At 55.6% G+C, this 18,037-nt stretch overlaps 5 protein-coding genes across 5 annotated transcripts; 2 read left to right on the top strand and 3 right to left on the bottom strand.

Moving 5' to 3' along the window:
* Positions 1–2,937: 2,937 nt before the first annotated feature.
* On the bottom strand, positions 2,938–5,827 carry CH63R_09393 (Glycosyl hydrolase family 31; the record flags this gene model as incomplete). The annotated part of the gene is made up of 3 exons (XM_018304367.1): positions 2,938–4,735; positions 4,789–5,575; positions 5,596–5,827. The coding sequence occupies 3 exons, from the start codon at positions 5,825–5,827 to the stop codon at positions 2,938–2,940; spliced, it is 2,817 nt and encodes a 938-aa protein (XP_018156390.1).
* A 3,094-nt stretch (positions 5,828–8,921) lies between these two features.
* CH63R_09392 (uncharacterized protein) lies at positions 8,922–10,289 on the top strand (the record flags this gene model as incomplete). The annotated part of the gene is made up of 1 exon (XM_018304366.1): positions 8,922–10,289. The coding sequence occupies one exon, from the start codon at positions 8,922–8,924 to the stop codon at positions 10,287–10,289; it is 1,368 nt and encodes a 455-aa protein (XP_018156389.1).
* A 623-nt stretch (positions 10,290–10,912) lies between these two features.
* CH63R_09391 (uncharacterized protein) lies at positions 10,913–12,151 on the top strand (the record flags this gene model as incomplete). Its single annotated transcript, XM_018304365.1, has 2 exons — positions 10,913–11,432; positions 11,484–12,151. 2 exons carry the CDS (start codon positions 10,913–10,915, stop codon positions 12,149–12,151), a joined length of 1,188 nt encoding a protein of 395 aa, XP_018156388.1.
* Positions 12,152–12,569: 418 nt separating this feature from the next.
* On the bottom strand, positions 12,570–14,424 carry CH63R_09390 (Amino acid permease; the record flags this gene model as incomplete). Its single annotated transcript, XM_018304364.1, has 3 exons — positions 12,570–13,563; positions 13,627–13,966; positions 14,109–14,424. The coding sequence occupies 3 exons, from the start codon at positions 14,422–14,424 to the stop codon at positions 12,570–12,572; spliced, it is 1,650 nt and encodes a 549-aa protein (XP_018156387.1).
* Positions 14,425–15,861: 1,437 nt separating this feature from the next.
* CH63R_09389 (Metaphase-anaphase transition protein) lies at positions 15,862–17,596 on the bottom strand (the record flags this gene model as incomplete). The annotated part of the gene is made up of 3 exons (XM_018304363.1): positions 15,862–17,283; positions 17,340–17,394; positions 17,454–17,596. The coding sequence occupies 3 exons, from the start codon at positions 17,594–17,596 to the stop codon at positions 15,862–15,864; spliced, it is 1,620 nt and encodes a 539-aa protein (XP_018156386.1).
* Between the last annotated feature and the right edge of the window lie 441 nt (positions 17,597–18,037).

The following is an 18,037-nucleotide window of genomic DNA, read 5'->3' as shown; positions in this document are numbered from 1 at the left end:
GGCGAGGGCCAACATGGGGGACGGACGGTTAAGCTCACGGCGGAACTGGTGCGGGGCTGCGGATTCGATTTTTCTGTTAACCTATATACTACGGCGTCACTGTTGATCGGAAGGAGTTATCGGGTACGACTGACATGAGATACATGAACGACTTTCATTCACTTGGACAAGGTTCGCTTCTTGCTGGCTAGCTCGGAACAACACCTGGGTAGCCACCTCCTGGCGCCACTCTGGCTTAGGGTCGCGAAGCACAGGTTTGGTCGCGCGATTCGGAAAGAAAAATGGACGACGGACTGGAAAACACAAAAGGCAAAAAGCATCGCGACAAAAAAATCCAAAGACCACCTTGAAGTCCTTGCATGACGAGACGCCTGCCTGTCCCTGCCTTTGATGATCGAATGCCTACCAAGCGGCCTTCACGAGGCCTGGCAATGGCAGTTGGTGGACAACCCCTTCCCGCGAGATGCCCCGATGCCCGATGCCGAAAAGCCGTTCGAGAGTCTGAACTTGGCATCGACGCTCTTTTGAGGTTGCAGTAAAATGCGGGGAAAGGAAGATTGGTCGCTTCTAAACCCCTCGCTCAAGCTCGGGAGGGCACATGACACGAACATTCCGACAGGCACATCCGCACTAAGATCCTAATTTCCGCCCCTCAATGTAGCCAACGAGCCGTTGAGGGTGTCTGGACGGGGACGAAGTGCCGATGGCGACAGTCTATTGAAGGAATAATGGACCCCCCTCGGCCGATTGAGCCGTCCTAGGCTATGCTGCAGTAGGCTGGAAGAAAGCTTAACGTGCGGGTCACGAGGCACGAGAAGGAGCTTGATAGGAGACTGGCATGGGAATCCCGGTGTCAGAAAGGGGGAAGCGAGGGAGAGGGCCCTATAATATGGATAATTGGTGATGGAACGGAGCGTGCCGAGTAATTTTGATCCGGCGAGTCCAGCTTCCGGGGAGAAATATATAAATGGTCCAGGTCCTTACGATGCTGTGCATAGAGAAAAGGTAGACGGCTAGCGAGCGTACGCTTCATCAGCTCAGGTGCCTTTGTTTGAGATTCTTCATTCTCTCTTATAGCCGTGAACCACTCACATCGTCGTCGACTTATACACGAAGGGCGCTTTCATCCGCCAACATGCGCCTGTTCAGAGGCATCGCCTGCCTCCTCGCGGGAGCGGGCTTCACGCAGGCCACGCTCCAAATCATCCCTGGCGGTACATGGACGGCCGTGAGTTGAAGTTCCTTCTCCTCACCGTCATTTTATAAACTCGAGGCACCATTAGTAGCTAGTCCTCCAGCATTCTGACTCAAAACCCCCCCCTCCCAGACGAACACGGGCCGCCACATTCAAGCCCACGGCGCCGGCGTCACGAAGGTCGGCTCGACGTACTACCTCATTGGCGAGGACAAGACCGAGGGCTCCGCGTTCCAGAACGTCAACTGCTACGCCTCGACCAACCTCGTCGAGTGGAGCTACGTTGGCGCCCTGCTCTCGCGGACGCCCGAGGCGGGCGACCTCGGGCCCGGCAGGGTCGTCGAGCGGCCGAAGGTCATCTACAACCGCGGCACGGGGAAGTACGTCATGTACCTGCACATCGACAGCAGCAACTACGGCGAGGCCAAGATCGGCGTGGCCACGTCCGACAGCGTGTGCGGGAGATACACCTACCTGGGCAGCTGGAGGCCCCTGGGGTTCGAGAGTCGGGACATTGGGCTGTTCCAGGACGACGACGGCGCCGCCTATCTCTTGACCGAAGATGTGAGTCTCCAGATATACCTGCCCTCGTGGCTTATGTATAGAGAGAGAGAGAAGAGAGAGAGAGAAGAGAGAGAGAGATTATGTGAAGACAACATGTTCGCTAACTGGGCGGTGGTGACAAGCGGCCCAACGGACTCCGCATAGATGCCCTAACATCGGACTACCTGAACGTTACGCGGAACGTTTACCTCTGGGGCGAGAAGATTGAGTCGCCCGCCATCCTCAAGAAGAACGGGTACTACTTTATGTTTGGAAGCAAGCTCACCGGCTGGGACCCCAACGACAACGTACGTCCCCTCACCTTTCTCCTTCTCTCCCTCTCCCCCTTACCTTGGCTGTCGTCTGACATCTACCAGGTCTATTCCTACGCAACCTCCCTCTCCGGCCCGTGGTCCGCTTGGAAGACATTCGCGCCCGCCGGCTCCAAGACCTTCACCTCCCAGACCACCTACATCCTCCCCCTCGGCGACACGGCCATCTACATGGGTGACCGCTGGGTCAGCACGAACCTCATGCGGAGCACCTACGTCTGGCTGCCCCTGACCATCTCCGGCACGACCGTCACCCTCGCAGACCGCGTGAACTGGACCCCCAACGTCGACGCGGGCACCTGGGCCCCGGGGCCCGCCGAGACGTCGTACGAGGGCGAGTCCGCGACGCTCTCGGGCGGCGCAAGGGCGGTGGCATGCGCGGGGTGCAGCGGGACCTCGGCCGCCGGGTACGTCGGCGGGTCCGCGGGCGGCCGAGTGGAGTTCTCCGGCGTGAGCGTGCAGGCTTCCGGCAGGACGACGGTGAGGGTGAAGCATCTGAACGGGGACAAGAGCCAGAGGTGGGGGACGGTGACGTGCAACGGCGTCTCGCAGACGGTCGGCTTCCTGCCAACCGCGGACGGGAACACGCCGGGGAGCAGCTCGGTGTTTTGCAACCTGAATGCCGGGTCCGGGAACACGATCTCGATCGCGAGTGGCGATTCGTCGTGGGTTGCTGACATTGATAGGATTTTCGTTCCTGTCAGTTAGGTTTAGGAGGGTCGGACGGGCAATTCTTCTCAGCCCACACAGTCAAGCAGGGGGGGGTAGGAGAAGCTAATAAGCACACGAAAGAAATGCTTGTTAATCATTATTTGTATATGATAGAATAAGAGGTGAAGGAAAGCCTTGGCCAGGCAGGCGTCTAAGCTAGATGACGTCGACGACAAAAGGTCCCGTCAGGGGCTTGTCGACATCGACCGTCTTGATGGCCTCCTGTCTCTTTCCAGTCTGTCCTCCGCTCAGGAGCGTGATCTTGGAGACCTTGAGCGGCGTCTGGTAACCAAATTCGCCATCCACGGAAACCTTGCCGTCCTTGTAGTCAAAGGTGACGAGCGTGACGCCTGCCTGCTCCAGACTGACGCCATCATCGAGGTACAGCTTACCCTTCGCAGTCCCATCACGTCCCACGGCGATCAACAGCTCAAAGTTCTCTTGGCGAAGCTTCGTGGTCGTCATGGCACTGTTGGCCCGCAGGGGCAGTACAGAACCGCCGCGGATAAAAAGAGGGATTGTGGTGTAATCCTGCCCGGTGAGTGTGACGGTCGCGGCAGCACCCTGGACCACCTCGTGAGTGTACCAGTCATAGAAGACATCGTCGGGAAGATAGACATCCACCGAGGTCGAGTTCTCCTCGGTGACGGGCGCAACGAGAACGGCGTCGCCGTAAAAGTATTGCAGGTCAAGGCCGAAGGTCTTCTCGTCCTTCGGGTACAGGTAGAAAAGGGGGTTGATGAGCGGGGTACCATCGACCGTCTGCTGGTGCAGCGCAGTGTAGATGTAGTCGAGAAGACGGTAGCGGATGGCGATGGCCTTGCGGGCGCTGTCCGCCACAGTATCCCAAAGGTAAAACTCCTGCGAGATGCTGTCGAGGGAGTTGTGGTTGCGGTAGAAAGACGAGAAGGCGGCGAGGGCAGCCCAGCGCGCGCACAACTGCTCGTTGGTGTTGTCGCCGAATCCACAGGCGTCGGAACCGACCATGGGTACTTGGTAGACCGATGCGAACTGCAGCAGCTGAGAAATGGAGACACGGTACTGTTGCCAGTTGGAAAGGTTGTCACCGAGCCAGTGGCCGACGGACGTTCCGGCGCCGGCGAAGGTCGAGCGTGTGATGATGAGAGGGCGGAGGGTGGGTCGACGGGCCTGCATCGCGATTTTGGAGGCTGTCGACATCATGGACCCGTAGAGGTTGTGGGTGTCGTACATGGCGAGTCCGTTCTGGTGGATGACGTCCGTGTTGACCGTCTTGTTGGAGATACCACCGCCGGCCGCGTTGGAGGCCGTATCCCACGCGGCCTTGTTGTGTATGGCGTATTTGGGGAAGAGGAGGTCGCGGTTTGGGAGGCCCATTTGCTCCCCGGAAGTTTGTCTCTCGGTAACCATCATGCTGTCAAACTTCCGGTTGATCGGGAGCGTTCTTGGTGACACATCTTTGCGGACGAGGACGTCGGATCGCTTGGTTTGGTTGTTGCCGCAGTCAGTACCGGGGGGTTGGAAGTCGCAAGGCCAGCCAGGAAGTGCGCGGGGGTTCTCGCGGACCGGTGGCGGTTCAGGGGGAAAGCCAACGGCAGAGCCGTAGGGGTCATCACATGGGAAGTAGCACGGGAAGTTGGAAGGCTCGTTCATGTCGATCCACAAAGCGTCAATGTCGACACCATCGTCGGCGGAGAAGAAGTCGGCAAACTCGTTGTTCCAGTACTTTGTGATGTTTTCGGCGAACCAGTCGGGAAAGACGGTCACGCCGGGCCAGACAACGCCGATCCAGACGGAGCCGTTGCTGCGGAGAAGCCAGATGTTGTCGTCGATGCCGCGCTGCAGAGTGGGGGATTCGACGTATGCCACTGCAGGGTCTACCATGACGATGTAGTGCTGGTCATTCTCGTGGAGCTTGTCGACGAGCTGGCGCACCTTGGCGAGGGGGTAGCGCTCAGGGTCGAGAGAGAAGACTCTGTGTGGTATTAGTGTGTGCTCATGGTGGGGGTCGCGGTGGGTGAGACTGACCTTCGTCTGTCCATATAGTCGATGTCGGTCCACATGGTCTCGAGGGGGATCTCGGCGATGCTGTAGTTATGGACCACTTCAGCAACGTTGAAGACGTCGCGATATCCGTAGCGGCACTGGTGGAAGCCCAGACCCCAGTACGGCATCATGGCGGGCAGTCCGGTGATCAGGGCATACTGCTGGGCCACCTCGACGGGAGAGGGACCAGCCACAAAGTAGAAGTCCAGAACCCCGCCAAGAGTGTTGTACTCTAGGTACTGGCCAGACTCCTCTGTCTTGTTGATGAAGACGTCCATACCGTTGGAGTTGAGAAAGAAGACTCCATGTGTGCTATTCTGGCGGTGCTCATAGTAGACGGGGTGGTTGCCGTACAAGTTGGCGCCCGAGGGGATGCCGTACGAGTCCTGAGACCACAGCGTGCGGATGTAGTCTGTGGTGTTGAGGCGGAAAGGGTCGGAATGCTCGCCCAGGCCGTAGAGGTTAGGATTCTCGGGCAAGCTGGTGCGGAGGCGCAGGTATTGGCTCTCGAACACGATGTTGGCGCCCGATGTGTCGAAAAGGACCTCGCCTGTGTCGGACCGGGTCACGGCGAAGGAAAAGGGATTATCGGTGTAGTTGAAGTGGAGCTTGGAGTTCTCCTGGCTCACGCCACCGGCATCCGGACGGGGGAACACGGACTCGGGGATCTGGTAGACCTGATTGCCGGCATCTTGGATTTTGACGTGGAGGCGAGTGTCTATGGCCTGTCTAAGCATTGGATCACGCAAGAATCTGCCCCAGCGGAAGCCTAGGCGCTGGGGTGCTCACCGGTTTGATACTCGACCGTTAGAGTCAGGTCGGTCAAATCAGTGCCGTAGGCGTCACAAGCCTTGCCGGCCAGGGACAGGTCGGCGGTCAGGCCCGTCGAGGAGGTCAGAACATTAGACGCTTGATAGCCCGGGCATGCCGAGAGGGCATCATTGCTGGGATAGTCTCTGCGGATGACGGCAGCCGAAGCAGCCGCTGTGAGCAGCCCCAAAACAGAAAGGAATCTCGCCATGGTGGGATTAGCAAGGCTTTCTTTTGTTTCTGTTTCTGACCTGGGCTGGCAAGGGTAACCAGGCTGGTGAAGAAGTCCAGCGAGCTTCGACGGCAGGTTGAGAGCATGGCTCAGTGGCGGGCTTTATACTTACTTGGCCACCGCTCGTAGATCCAGGAATTGCAGTTACATCGGCTGGAAGGCACGAAGTTCAACTACCCCCACCCGTGTCCTTTGGTCAGTGTCGGGATAGGGAGGAGAAGGGAGTGGGCGACGATCTCCCTCCCTCCAACCAGCTTTCACTCCGAATAATTGGGTATAGCTAGATGCATGCCTCTTCCTTCTTGTCGTATGACTGCTGCTTTTTCTGCAGTACACGTGGAGTGGGTGATGGGAGCGCATGGGCCGGTGGTCCGCCCCATGGGCTGCATGGCATAGTCACGGCATGAACGTCATCCGGTCTTTCATCTGCGCGGGTTCGGGGCTCCCTTGGATTGATTCGTGGTCCGCTCGTGGGTAATGAACGCTGTGTGCTGTCGTATTGCCCCTGGCGCCCAATCTTGCTAAGGTTCCGGAGTTTAGTCTTGGTCATTTTCCAGAGGAAGTCTATTTGATTGAGCGGCTCAAGCGAGCAATGGAGCGAGGTAACGCCGCCAGTAACTTCCTGTACTAAAAAAAGACCCCATCTATGCATTGGGGGAGACGCGAGCTGCAAGTTCCTCTTTTCTTCTTCTTCTTTTTCTTCCTCTTCCCCGCATCCGCACCGCGGTCTTGAGACCGAGACTTAGGGGAACTCAGTAAACGTGACGACGACGATGATGATGATGATGATGTGCAGTTGGAGCTGGGGAAAAGGCCGAGATGGGGGGAAACCCGCATTATACTAAGGCGGAGCTAAGGATCTAGCTGTGTTGCGGATGAGCCGTCATTGGCGACGGAGTGATGTCAAGGAGGGGGGGAAGAAACACAGGATCGAGAGAATGGGGGAGTATTTTTTCCCCTCTTTCGTTCCCCCCCTTTTCTTCCTCTTTCCTTTTTTTTCAACATTTTTTTTAGCCTGCCTCCCACTCCGATTCTTTGCTTGGTTCTAACCTCTTTCAATTGTGCCTATACTTCTTGCCGGTTTTTTTCCGCACAAGATGTATTTCTGTGCAACCTCAAGAGGGACCACCTTAGCTACGTGTCTCAGTAGGGGACCAGGACTGGGGGGGGCTGGTCTTGGGTGCAGCTCAACGGCCCGACTGGTGGCTTGACCGGATGGCGGGGAAAAGTACCTCAAACTGGAAGAAGTACGCTGTATCTATATCTGCTCTCTGCATTCGTACAGGTTGTTTGTACAACCCTTCGCCAACCCCGCATCTCCATCACCCCGCATCCGCTATAAACATCCGATGCGCCCCCCCCCCCCCCCCCCCCCCGGTCCGCCAGCGGAATCTCCGCAAGCTCGCTTGCTCCCACTCCCTGCCATCTTTTCATCTTTCTTTGCTGTCACCTCTCCTGCTTTGTATTACCTCATTGTGTGTGTCACTCACGCCTGGCCTGCACGTCACTCAATCCAGGTAGGCTTTAGGCTTAGAGCTTGGAGCTTGGGGCAGACAATCCTCGATGCTGCAATCCGCCGAGGCATGGATGGTCTCGGCCAGACTGTCGGTACTATCTACCCTGCGTCTCTCAGACTTTCATCTTACAAGCCGGGCGTCAAAAGAAGGTGTGGGAGGCATTGTATCGATCCAGCCTGTCTGCCAATTGTAACTTGGATCAAACGTCCCACGATGGTATGGAACACGGCGGTTATAGTGTCCCTCCCTTGGTCACTGCAAAGCAGTAGTATCTAGAGCGTATCAATGCGACGTCAGAGTGGGTTCCAGATGCCAGAGATAGAAGAATCGAAATACTGGAAGTTCCACTTTCTATATGACGGATAGTTGTGCAATGAGAAGTCTGCATATTTTGTATGACTGGCGTTACCTGAGCCCGATCAGTCCTTACAAACACGAGAAGACACAGTCATTGAGGCCAAATCACTAAACTTGTCAAAGCTTCCCATCTCTGTTATTCTCACGTTGCTATAAACGAGCTATTTTGAAAGTATGCCGGTCCAAACTGATGTCCTGTCTTCAAAAAGTGGCTATGATTTTGTCTTTTGAACAACTCAACAATCTCATCTCAGTGTTTAAAGGGGTTGTCGTCGTATGAGACGTCTGTAAACCCATCATCATCAGCCTGAGAACATACTTCTAAGAGAGCTTCAAGTGCCTAGATCAATCATTACCTCCCAGAATCCTTTCTGATGAGTTTTAAGCGGCAAAAGATAACTAGACCCTCAAAGAAGCGCCTTCTCTTCAGCTCAACAAGCTTGGGTTGCCAGGCACCTGATACCTCTCCAAGTCCCATGGTTACCAAAACAAGAGTAGCAGCTACATGTTAAAAACCCCATGCCTCTCCATGTCTTTTGTGTGCCATGATGGGGATGGCAGCCGCACTCACAGCATTCTATCTTTCTCCACATCCTTTGGTCACCAAGATGAGGGTAGCAGCTACAGGTCGAGCGCCTGCTCCCTCTCTATGTCCCTGTTTATCACGACTAGGGTGGCCGCTACATGTCGAGCGCCTGATCCCTCCCCATGCCTCTTGGTTCCACGACGAGGATGGAAGCTACACGTTAAGATGAGAAATAAAAAATCTCTGTGTCTTGCCTCACCTTCCACTTTTCTTTCCTCATTACCTAGCTCAAGGGATACCTTTCTTTCTTCCCCATCCCAGCTCAACAAGGCCAGAGACTGGCAAAGTTCCCTGTCCAACAGAGACTTGGCTTTTGGCCTATGGAAAACGCCCCCTTTATGCCCACTTGAGCTTCCTTTTCATTGACGGCCTTTCGCCCTTCTCGACTTATGAGGGGGAGGAAAAGAAGAAGCGAGTTCCTCGAATTTCGAGCTTCTGCTTGACGAAATCTTGGACTTTGCCGACCATTGTCAACTCGGGTAAATACCATCGTTTGAGAGAGAGGCAAGCTTCGCGTCCCTAGGCTTCTTTACCTTGGCTGAACCTTTGCCCAGGCAGAAACAAACAGAAATACTCCAATTCTTTCAGCCAAATTCTCGAAGAAGCCAGCAAGATGGCCTCCCAGAACGATAAGATAAACAAGGACCCCGAGGGCGTCCGACGCATTCTCTGGCCAGCGGTCCACCCCATGGCCAAACTTAGCGAGGAAAACCGCCAGCATGAGGAGCCTGCCGATGGCTTCCAGCAGCAGCAGACCGGCGCTTCAGCCTCCGTTGGAGACGGGCGCCATGATGTCTTCCTCTCCGGCCTCAAGGAGACCAACAGAGAGATGAAGCCCGTCAATAGCTTCCAGAGACAGGGCCCTGTTGGCTCGGGCCTTACTGACGAGGAGCGCTGCGACGCTTTTCTCTCTGATCTCTACGAGGGACCTTACGCCAACATGGTCCAGCCCATCGATGATCTTTACGAGAGTCCCTATGGCCACATGAGCCGGCCCGTCCCCGCTCAATTCCACGAGGGCTCTTACGCCATGGACCGACCCATTCTCATGCCCGTCTCCCGCTTAGGTCGCGCCGCATTTCCTGGCGCCAAAGCTCGCATTATTGCTGGCTCATTGGAAAATCGGTATCCGTCTGGTGGCTTCCGCGACAGCTCGGCTGTCGTCCTCGGCGAGCCCGCAACTCCCGGAGATAACGCTGGCGTGTCGACCCCTATTCACATCCGCGCCCTTCCTGCTGGTGAAGCCCCCAGATACGACAAGGCTATCCGTCTTGAGAAGGACGAGAACAACGGCATGGACATCGACCCGAAGGAGACCGGTTCAACCACTGGCAATGTCCTCCACTTCGATTCGAGTCCCAAGAACCTCTTGACTCCCGGCATGCAGAGCACGACTGTCATCGGTGACCAGACCAACTCGGCCATGGACACGGACGAGAACGAGACTGATCGTGCCTTCTCCACCCCGTCCCCTTCCCCTCCTGGTTTACACTGGAACGAAGGTCCGTTCGGCGCTACTCCTGATCGCCCTCGCACCGTCAAAACGGCACCGGCTACTATGCTTGCCTACGATGACATGGAAATATCGCCTACAGTCCGCCGCCAGATGGAGCGCCTCCGCATCACATCGGGCACCGCCTCCCACCCTGGCCGCGTTACTGATCCCGATATGTTCGGCCGTCCTTCCAGCCACCCCCAGGGCCCTCGCCCGTATCTCCCCGGCATGCGAGTTCCGCAGACTCCGACCAAGGGCAAGAGAGGCCGGTGTGAGTTTGAGAACACAAACACTCTTTCTGGTCAAGACGTGGCACGCGAGCGTGAGATTCTGGCCCGCTACATCGCCGCCGCCAAGGACGAAGGCAAGAACATGATGGACGACGACGAGGATAGCGAGATGGACGGCGATCATGACGAGGAGGATGACGAGGACACACCCAAGGCGTCGGTCCTCAACTGTCGCATGGCCATTGACGAGGAGTAAGAGGTTCCGTGGCCAAGAATGGGGTGAGACTCGACTGCACAGGACTCTTGCTACTTATCCCTTTCAGCCGCGAGTCTGGCATTGCCTCAATTTTCTTCTATGGCGGTAGTGGATGGACAAAGAGACTCCGAAATGTTATTGGGAGGCTTGGGGTTTCTGGCAAGTCGACATGAGGCGGTGGTTGGATCAAGGGTAGTTGGTTGGTCGTCCTTTCCGTTCTAGCTGATTGATACATAGACGGCGAAAAAGGATATCGCTAAAACTTGGTTCCGGTAGCGGATAAATCAATATCACATCTGCAAGAGTGTCTTGCAGCAATCACACCCCCTTCTGCCCTCCTCCACTACTCCAAGCCCAAAACGGTACTGCTGGAGTAAAATAAGGTACCTACTTACCTACCTACCTTTGAGGAAGCCAGCGCTTTTGCACACACCCAGATAAGCTCCACCCCCAAGTGTCTGTCAATCGCTAGCCACTCAACCAACCGCCTCTCTACCTATTCCGGAGCCAACTTTCCTCTTGTCCCCGGTTCACCTCCGGGAAAAAGGCCCATCCATCCCTTGCAGCTGTCAGCCAGTTGTTGAAGCCCGGCACCCCCCAGAGCGGGTAGATCGCCAAGGGCCATGAACTTTCCCACTTCATCCGCCAACGACTTCGCATTCACTCTCAACGCACGCCCCGACGCCCAGTTACAGCAGCAGCAGAATCACCACCCCCAGCAACAGGCTCACTTTTCGTCCCGCCATTTGCAGCAACAACAGCAACAACTGCTGCAGCTTCACCAACAGCAGCATCCCCTGCCGCCGCCGCCATCCCCTCCACCCGCGTCATCTGCCACCGCGCAATCCTTCACCGCCGCCCAGCAAGCCTTCGCGCACGCGCAGTACCAACAATTAGCCCTCATGAACGGTATGAATGGCGGCAACGTGCCTAACGGCATGGGCGGCATGCCCACCCCGGCAGGCCAGCAGGCTGAGCTCAACTACATCTATGGCATGGTCGAGGAGCTCAGCCGGCAGCTCGCGGAGAACCGCCGAGTCACTGAGGATATTGTGTCTGGTCTCGGAAGAGTACGCAGCCGTGCGAGGACGCAAGGAATGAGCAACGAGGACCTTATTCACAACGCCGCCGATGACATCCGCGGTATGGAGTGTTAGCTCGAATTTCATGGCAGCATGCTAACCTAGCCTCTAGCCCAAGAACGGAACCTCGACAACTTCATCTCCATTCTCTCCGAGTCCCTCGAAAAGGCGAAGTACAGCCGCGACGCCAACGCGACCCTCCTAACCCAATACGCGACCGTACTCGCCGCGATGCTGAAGCAATTCCACGAGTACAAGGCAAAGCACGTCACGGATGTCGCCGCATGGCATCGTTCCTACCGGTCCCAGCTTGCCGAAGCACGCGCCGAGAACAGCAGACTCCGAGAACAGATTTGGGAGATGCAGGAGCGCGCCGGAAAAGCCAACGAAGCGCTGCGTAAGTTCCGTCGCAAGTACGACGAGAACGAAGCCAGATGGGACCGACGCGTTGAGGAGGTGGCTGCGCGCCAGGAGCTGCGTTTCTGGAAGCGGATGGCCATGCCTGAGGTTAGCGACGACGACCCCTGCTGGAGCGACGATGACGACCTCATCGACTCGGCGGAGAAGGAGCGGCTCAAGGAGCTGGAGAAGAGGGTTGCACAGGAACAACTTGCTGGGAGCCAGCAGATGGGTGAAGAGTACTCGCGTCCCCAGTCACCAGAATCTAGCATGATGGGCGGCGTTCCCATGCAGAGAGACCTTGGCATCCCCATGCCGATGCCTGTACCTCCGCCACGTCCTTCGAGCGCGACGTCCAGTACTGGATCTTCTGGCCAATGATTGAACAGACTGGTTTGAGCATTTTTGAAGCATGCAATCGGGCATCATGGGCGCAAGGGGAACCTAGGGTAAAAAGGAACTTCACCGGCGTTTGGTATCAGGTCTGGGATGAGAGGATGGATTTGGGAGGATCAACCGTATTATACCTTACGTTATGCTTGCCAAGCAGTCTATCTCTGGGCGATTACTGTCATGAATACCGTTATAGTTTATTGGAATAACGACTTCTAATGATCCTGCCTAATGTTTAGACTACGGCTCACTGTATTTACAGAAACATACAAACTATAATGAGACAAAAACCAACCTTTTTTCTGACTGAAACGCCTCAGCTTGGTAAACATAGTCTCCAATTACGCCTTTTGTCGTTATCTTCACCGCCCCCCGCTCTGTATCTCTGCCATAGCAACACGGAAAATCAATTCTTGTTGACGACCATGCCACCGGAAACCTCTAGGTCGTCCGAGCTGCAGCTGCTCACTTGGAGGCGGATGCCCGTCCGCACGTCAACCTGGCCCAGAGGGATCAGGGTGGGCTGCCTCATTTTCTTGATCCTGGATTGCCAGAACCGGTAGCCAAAGTACAGGACAGCTGGGATCACGGTTCCAACATTATCGCGGATGACGGCTTGAGCATCATGGCCGCCGATGGGCAAAATCGCCGTCAGGATGTTGGCAAACAAACCTACGGCGCAAACGGAAACCCCAACCCAGGCACCCCAAGCACCAAAGGGGCTGTTCCAGAGGAGGGTTTTGTGGTCATGCCCCTGGGCAGCCCACGCCTTGCGGAAGCGAATGTGGCTCACGCAGATGGAGGCCCACGTGTAGTAGTTGCTCGCCCCCGAGAGGCTCAGCAGCCAGTCAAAGATGACATCGCCGCCGGGTGCCAGGTTGACAAAGGCAATCAGACCGAAGACGAAGGTGACCAAGAAGGCATACACCGGCACGCCCCATTTGACCGTGGCGCCCCAGCGGGGGCCCATGCCCTTCTCGCAGAGGGCCTGGAACGCACGGCTGGCGGCGAAGATGCTGGTGTTGGCCATGGAGACGATGGCGACGACGATCAGAGCGTTGAAGAAGCTGGGCAGGTGCGGGATGTTGGCGAGCTGGGCAGCCAGCGTGAAGGGGCTGTACTTTGCGCCGTGGCCGACCGAGGCCAGGCGGGGGTCGTCCGAGGGCACGACAAAGCCGAGGAGGAGGAGGGAGACGATGTAGAAGAAGAAGATGCGTGCAAAGACCACCTTTGTCGCGAGGGGGAGGGCCTTTTGCGGGTTTTTGCACTCGGCCGCCGTCATGCCCAGGAGCTCCGTGCCGCCATAGGACATGCCGGCGACGCGGAAGACCATGAGAAAACCAGATAGGCCGTTTTTTACCGCGCCGGGGTCGTGCCAAAACCTGGATCCCGTTCCTTTCCTGCGACAAGTCAGTTTTGTTTGGTCGATGAATGAAGAAGAAGAGGGAAAGGGGAACACATACCGTGGATCCGATGGCACGGCCCCAGTAATGATGAAGATGGCTGTGAAGATGAAGACGGTGATGGCGATGGCCTTGCCGATGCCAAAGGCGTGTTCAATCTCGCCGAACCACTTGGAGCCGAGGAAAGAGGTGCCCGTCAGGATGACGAGGATGGGCGTGATGATGTACGCCGGCTGCAGGTCCGGGATCCAATACTTCATCTGCGCCGCGATCACAGTCAGCTCGAAAGGGAAGACGATGAGCCAGTTGAAGACAAAGTTCCAGCCCATGGCGAACCCCCACGGCTCGGAGATCATGCGCCGAGAGTATTCGTAAAAGGCGCCGGCGACGGGATATGAAGCTAAGACAAGACACCACTGTTAGCGTTGTGTTCCTCCAGCGTCTGTCACTGCCGACCCCACGATAGCTCGGGTGGTACGCTTGGTCTACCAGCTACTGACGGACCAAGAAAGGGGTGATGGGGTTGCGGAAAGACGACCTACCTGCTAGCTCTCCCAGACACCCCATAGTGCAGGTAACACCAAGACCGACGATTGCAAAGTTGACAACCAGAGACAGGGGCCCACCAGAGCTCAGGGCGGCGCCGGATCCCACGAATAGACCGGCACCGATGGAGCCTCCTAACGCCATGAATATCATGTGCCGAATGCTGATGTTCCGCTCCAACTTGTCGCCCTCGGCCATGACGACCCCACGGCTGTCGGCGCCGCTCAGTGCCGTGGAGCTCATGGTCTTGGCCTCGACCATTGTCGTCGTCAGCTTCTCAGACTTGTCATCGTCGGTTCGAAATAACGACATGTTGACGTGGAGCAGAGATAAAAAAAAACCAACGGAGAGGCTTGGTGATGTGGCGACAGAAATGGACAATTAAGTATAAAGAAAGGGCTGGACGGGCGGTGTTGAGCAACGAGAAGAAATAGGATCTTGTGCGAGGAAAATATAAGACACTCGTAGATGAAGACAAATGGCACCAATTTGAGGGGATAGAGGATCTATGCAGTGAGTGCGTCTGAAGGAGGAAGAGGGGCGAGTATGGGGCAAATGTACGGAGATGCTGATGTTGAATAGGGGGACGGAACAATAGCCAGACCACGGTAAGGCGTTTCTCGGCTACCCTCTAACAAGTCGCGATAGGAAATACCAGGCCAGATAGTGTGATCACGCGGCTGGAGGGGTCTCCGAGCATATAAGGTTTTGAAGGCGTAGTTCTGGCCGTCGCCATCATCACATTGACAAGAAACGCATCCATATCCTCGCATGTTTGATTGTGCCCTTCCACTTCCCTATCATCCTCCATGAATGTCACATGCGCGTCATGATAGGAGACAACCATTTCCGAATAGATAGGAAAAGATGGAGGGAAAGAGCAAAAAATAGCACCATGTTGCCTATCGATAGATGCAGTCAGAATATCAAATGTCTCCCTACACGGGTTTTCGTCTGTTGGTTGCCCGCACATGTTGTATTTTGACAACTCAAGTCCGACGGGTACGTGGCCGGGTTCCCAAACGGAGCTCTGGGTTGAATCCTTTCAACATTCCAACAGTAGACTCAATGTTGATGTCATGGCCATTACAAAAGAGGCTCCCGTCGTCGTATCTTTATATACACGCTTCAATGCCGAGTCGAGTGTTTTCGCCAGTGATGCCATTCAGACCCGAGATCACGCCAACGAGGGGTATCCGAGGTTTCAAAGCTAGAGTCAAGGCTCTATCAAGGTTGATGGACTCCGGGTATCGATGTGGCTTGGGCTCATGGCAAGTCATCTGGTCAGCCTTTTCAATAGGTTTGGATCATAGTTGCTGTTCGGTAATGGAGCCGGCACCTGTTTGGTAAGTGTTTCCTCGATACCTCTATGGGTTGGCCGAAATAGAGTTGCGAGATACGCTGGAAACCATGATGTCTAGCCGTAGCTGGCGCAGTGGTGGATGGATGCTTTGGTGTTTGGCAGAAACATGTGCTTCCGCGTCCTAAACTCTTGCAATGGCTCCTGAGTTGTTTTCAATCAGAGAATTCGCATCATAATGAGCATCAGGATATACTAGAAACGAAAGTCGATTTCCGAGGCCAAAAGGGCTCCACATATCAGTCAGCCTGGTCAGAGGCTCATAAATCCCAATAACTTCCATAAACAGGCCCATTTGGCAGGTCATTTATCCATTTTGCATCAAACCCGCCCCTGCTGACCCGACACAAAAGCCCTGTTATTGCACAAGCGCGAACCTAAAGCTATACTCAATAACCACTCTGTTCCCGTCTCTGATCATCACCCTCATCGTCCTTCGAACCATTGGCTGCTTCTCCAGCGTCCTTGATGGCCTGCTCGTCGCCTCTGAGCTTGGCAAAGTAGGACTTGATGTCCTCTGCGCCGATCGCTTGGCCGCTCTCCGCAAACTGCTGGAAGAATGGCTTCAGCTGCTCCTTGAGGTGATTGTACGCCATGACTCCCTCAATCGCACGAACGCGGTCAACGTTTCGCAGAGCACTCTCGCCACGCTCTAAAAGACTGCCGCTGCCGTTAGTCGATCCGATGCGCTCCGAGTCTGCACCGTCTGAAAGCGGCGGCTCGTATGTCTCCTCCTCCTCCAGCAGCTGCGGGTTCGCGTCCAGCTTGCGGTAGCATGCTGAGCAACGGCACAAGTTTTCACGGAAGTCATCCTTCATGAAGAGCGAGAACTCCCCCTCTGGCGGGGATGCAAGTGCTGCCCACTTGCAAGTAGTCGAGGTTTCCTTCGTCTCTTCTTTGACTACTGCGACACTGTCGTCAGGTCTGTTCTCCGATGGTTCAGAATCGCCCTTCAGTCGCTTGGCCTCCGGCTCAGAACCATCATCCATCCTTCGTTTCTTGTTTGCTTCTTCGGTGATGGGAGCTTCATCGACGATGGGAGCCTTCTCTTGCTTCTGACTCGAGTAGACGGCGGGCAAGAATCCCTTTGCACCGGCGTACTTCTTGATCCATGGATTGGCGTTGACACATTTGTAGCAGAGGAACGCCTCAAAGTCGTCTTCGCCTGGGAAGCCGGGTGGCATCGGCGGATCGTCATCGTCATCCTCTTCTTCCTTGACGCCAACGGCTGTCGCCTCCTCTGCCGGCCGCGCCTCCGAATCTTCCGAGATTGTTGGCAATGTTGCAGCTTCTGTGGTCTCAACCATGGGTTTGGCCGTCTTTTCCTTCTTCATACCATCGAACCAGTTGGGGCCTAGTCCGACCAAGCAGCCAGGGTGGTACCAATCCTCGCCACAGCCACCGTTCTCTGCCGTGCCCAGGCCTAAGCACTGAAACATGGTGCCCTTCTGCTGGAATGGATCATAGTCACACTCACACGCACAGAATCTGTTCCTGAAGTTCTGGTTGTACTTGTTGTTCGCGTCAGGCTCTTCCGAATGAACGCCGCCCTTAGTGTTGGTAGCAGGGTTGATCCGCAGACTGCAGGGACTTGTAGATGGATATCGCTTCGTACCGCAATCGCATGTGAAGTTTCTCTTGGTGAAGATCTCAACAAGAGTGTGTTCGCCGTGGCACTGAACCGAGCAGGCATAGCAGACGCCTGCGCCATCGTAGGGGTCCTTGGGATTCGCGGGCGGCGGATTGCAAGTTAGACAGGCAAAAACGCTCTGACGTAGGGGTCCAAGAATATTGGTGCAGTTCTCGATGCTCTAGTGTGTTGTTAGGATAATTATTCGTTCGGTGGATGAAATACAAGGTAACGAACGTAGGGAAGAGCCTCGCGCGCGTCGGCTTCCAATTGCATCTGATCACGGATGAATCTGGAAAAAGAGAAGAGTCAGCTGGAGGCAGGGATTGTCATGTTTGGATGGCGGCGCACTCAGCAGCGGTTTGAGAGTCGTTGGATTTGTGCGATGAGAAGCTTTCGCTGCGAGCAGCCTTGGGCGGGCCAACAGGGACAGCGACATCAGCGACATCAGCGTCGCCGGACACAACTGGTGGCGGAGGGGGGTCCATTGACATTGTGATGATGAATCGCGCTGTGATGGGCCAGAAGGAATAGAAAGTACAATCAAAACCTGCCCTTCTTGTCGTGAGAGTAAACAGGTGACAACTAGCAGGAAAACAAGAAGTTGGTGGATAAGAGAACGGCGTTCCCGGTCGCAAGAGCATCGCGCTCGGGGAAGTAGGTACGTCAGATACGTACCACAATAGCTTCCACTTTCCCTTGTAGCCGTCCACATTTGCCCATTTACGCGTCGTCCACATTAGGTAAAGTGCCACTTTACGCGCTCACCCCTGTCGCGGTTCCCCCTGGCGACGCGGATGGGTCCTCGTTCTTGGTAATTTCGCATGTCTATCTGCCCCCTCCACGTCCTCCCCATTTCTGCGTCCCCTCTCCTTTACAGCCACCTATCGACGATTTCGTCGCAAACTTTTGCAATCCAAAAAGAGGATCAATCT

This window comes from Colletotrichum higginsianum, chromosome 6 (assembly GCF_001672515.1).
Source record: "Colletotrichum higginsianum IMI 349063 chromosome 6, whole genome shotgun sequence".
NCBI lineage: Eukaryota > Fungi > Ascomycota > Sordariomycetes > Glomerellales > Glomerellaceae > Colletotrichum > Colletotrichum higginsianum.
Note: the sequence above shows the minus strand (reverse complement) of the source record. Positions and strands in the feature narration are given on the sequence as shown.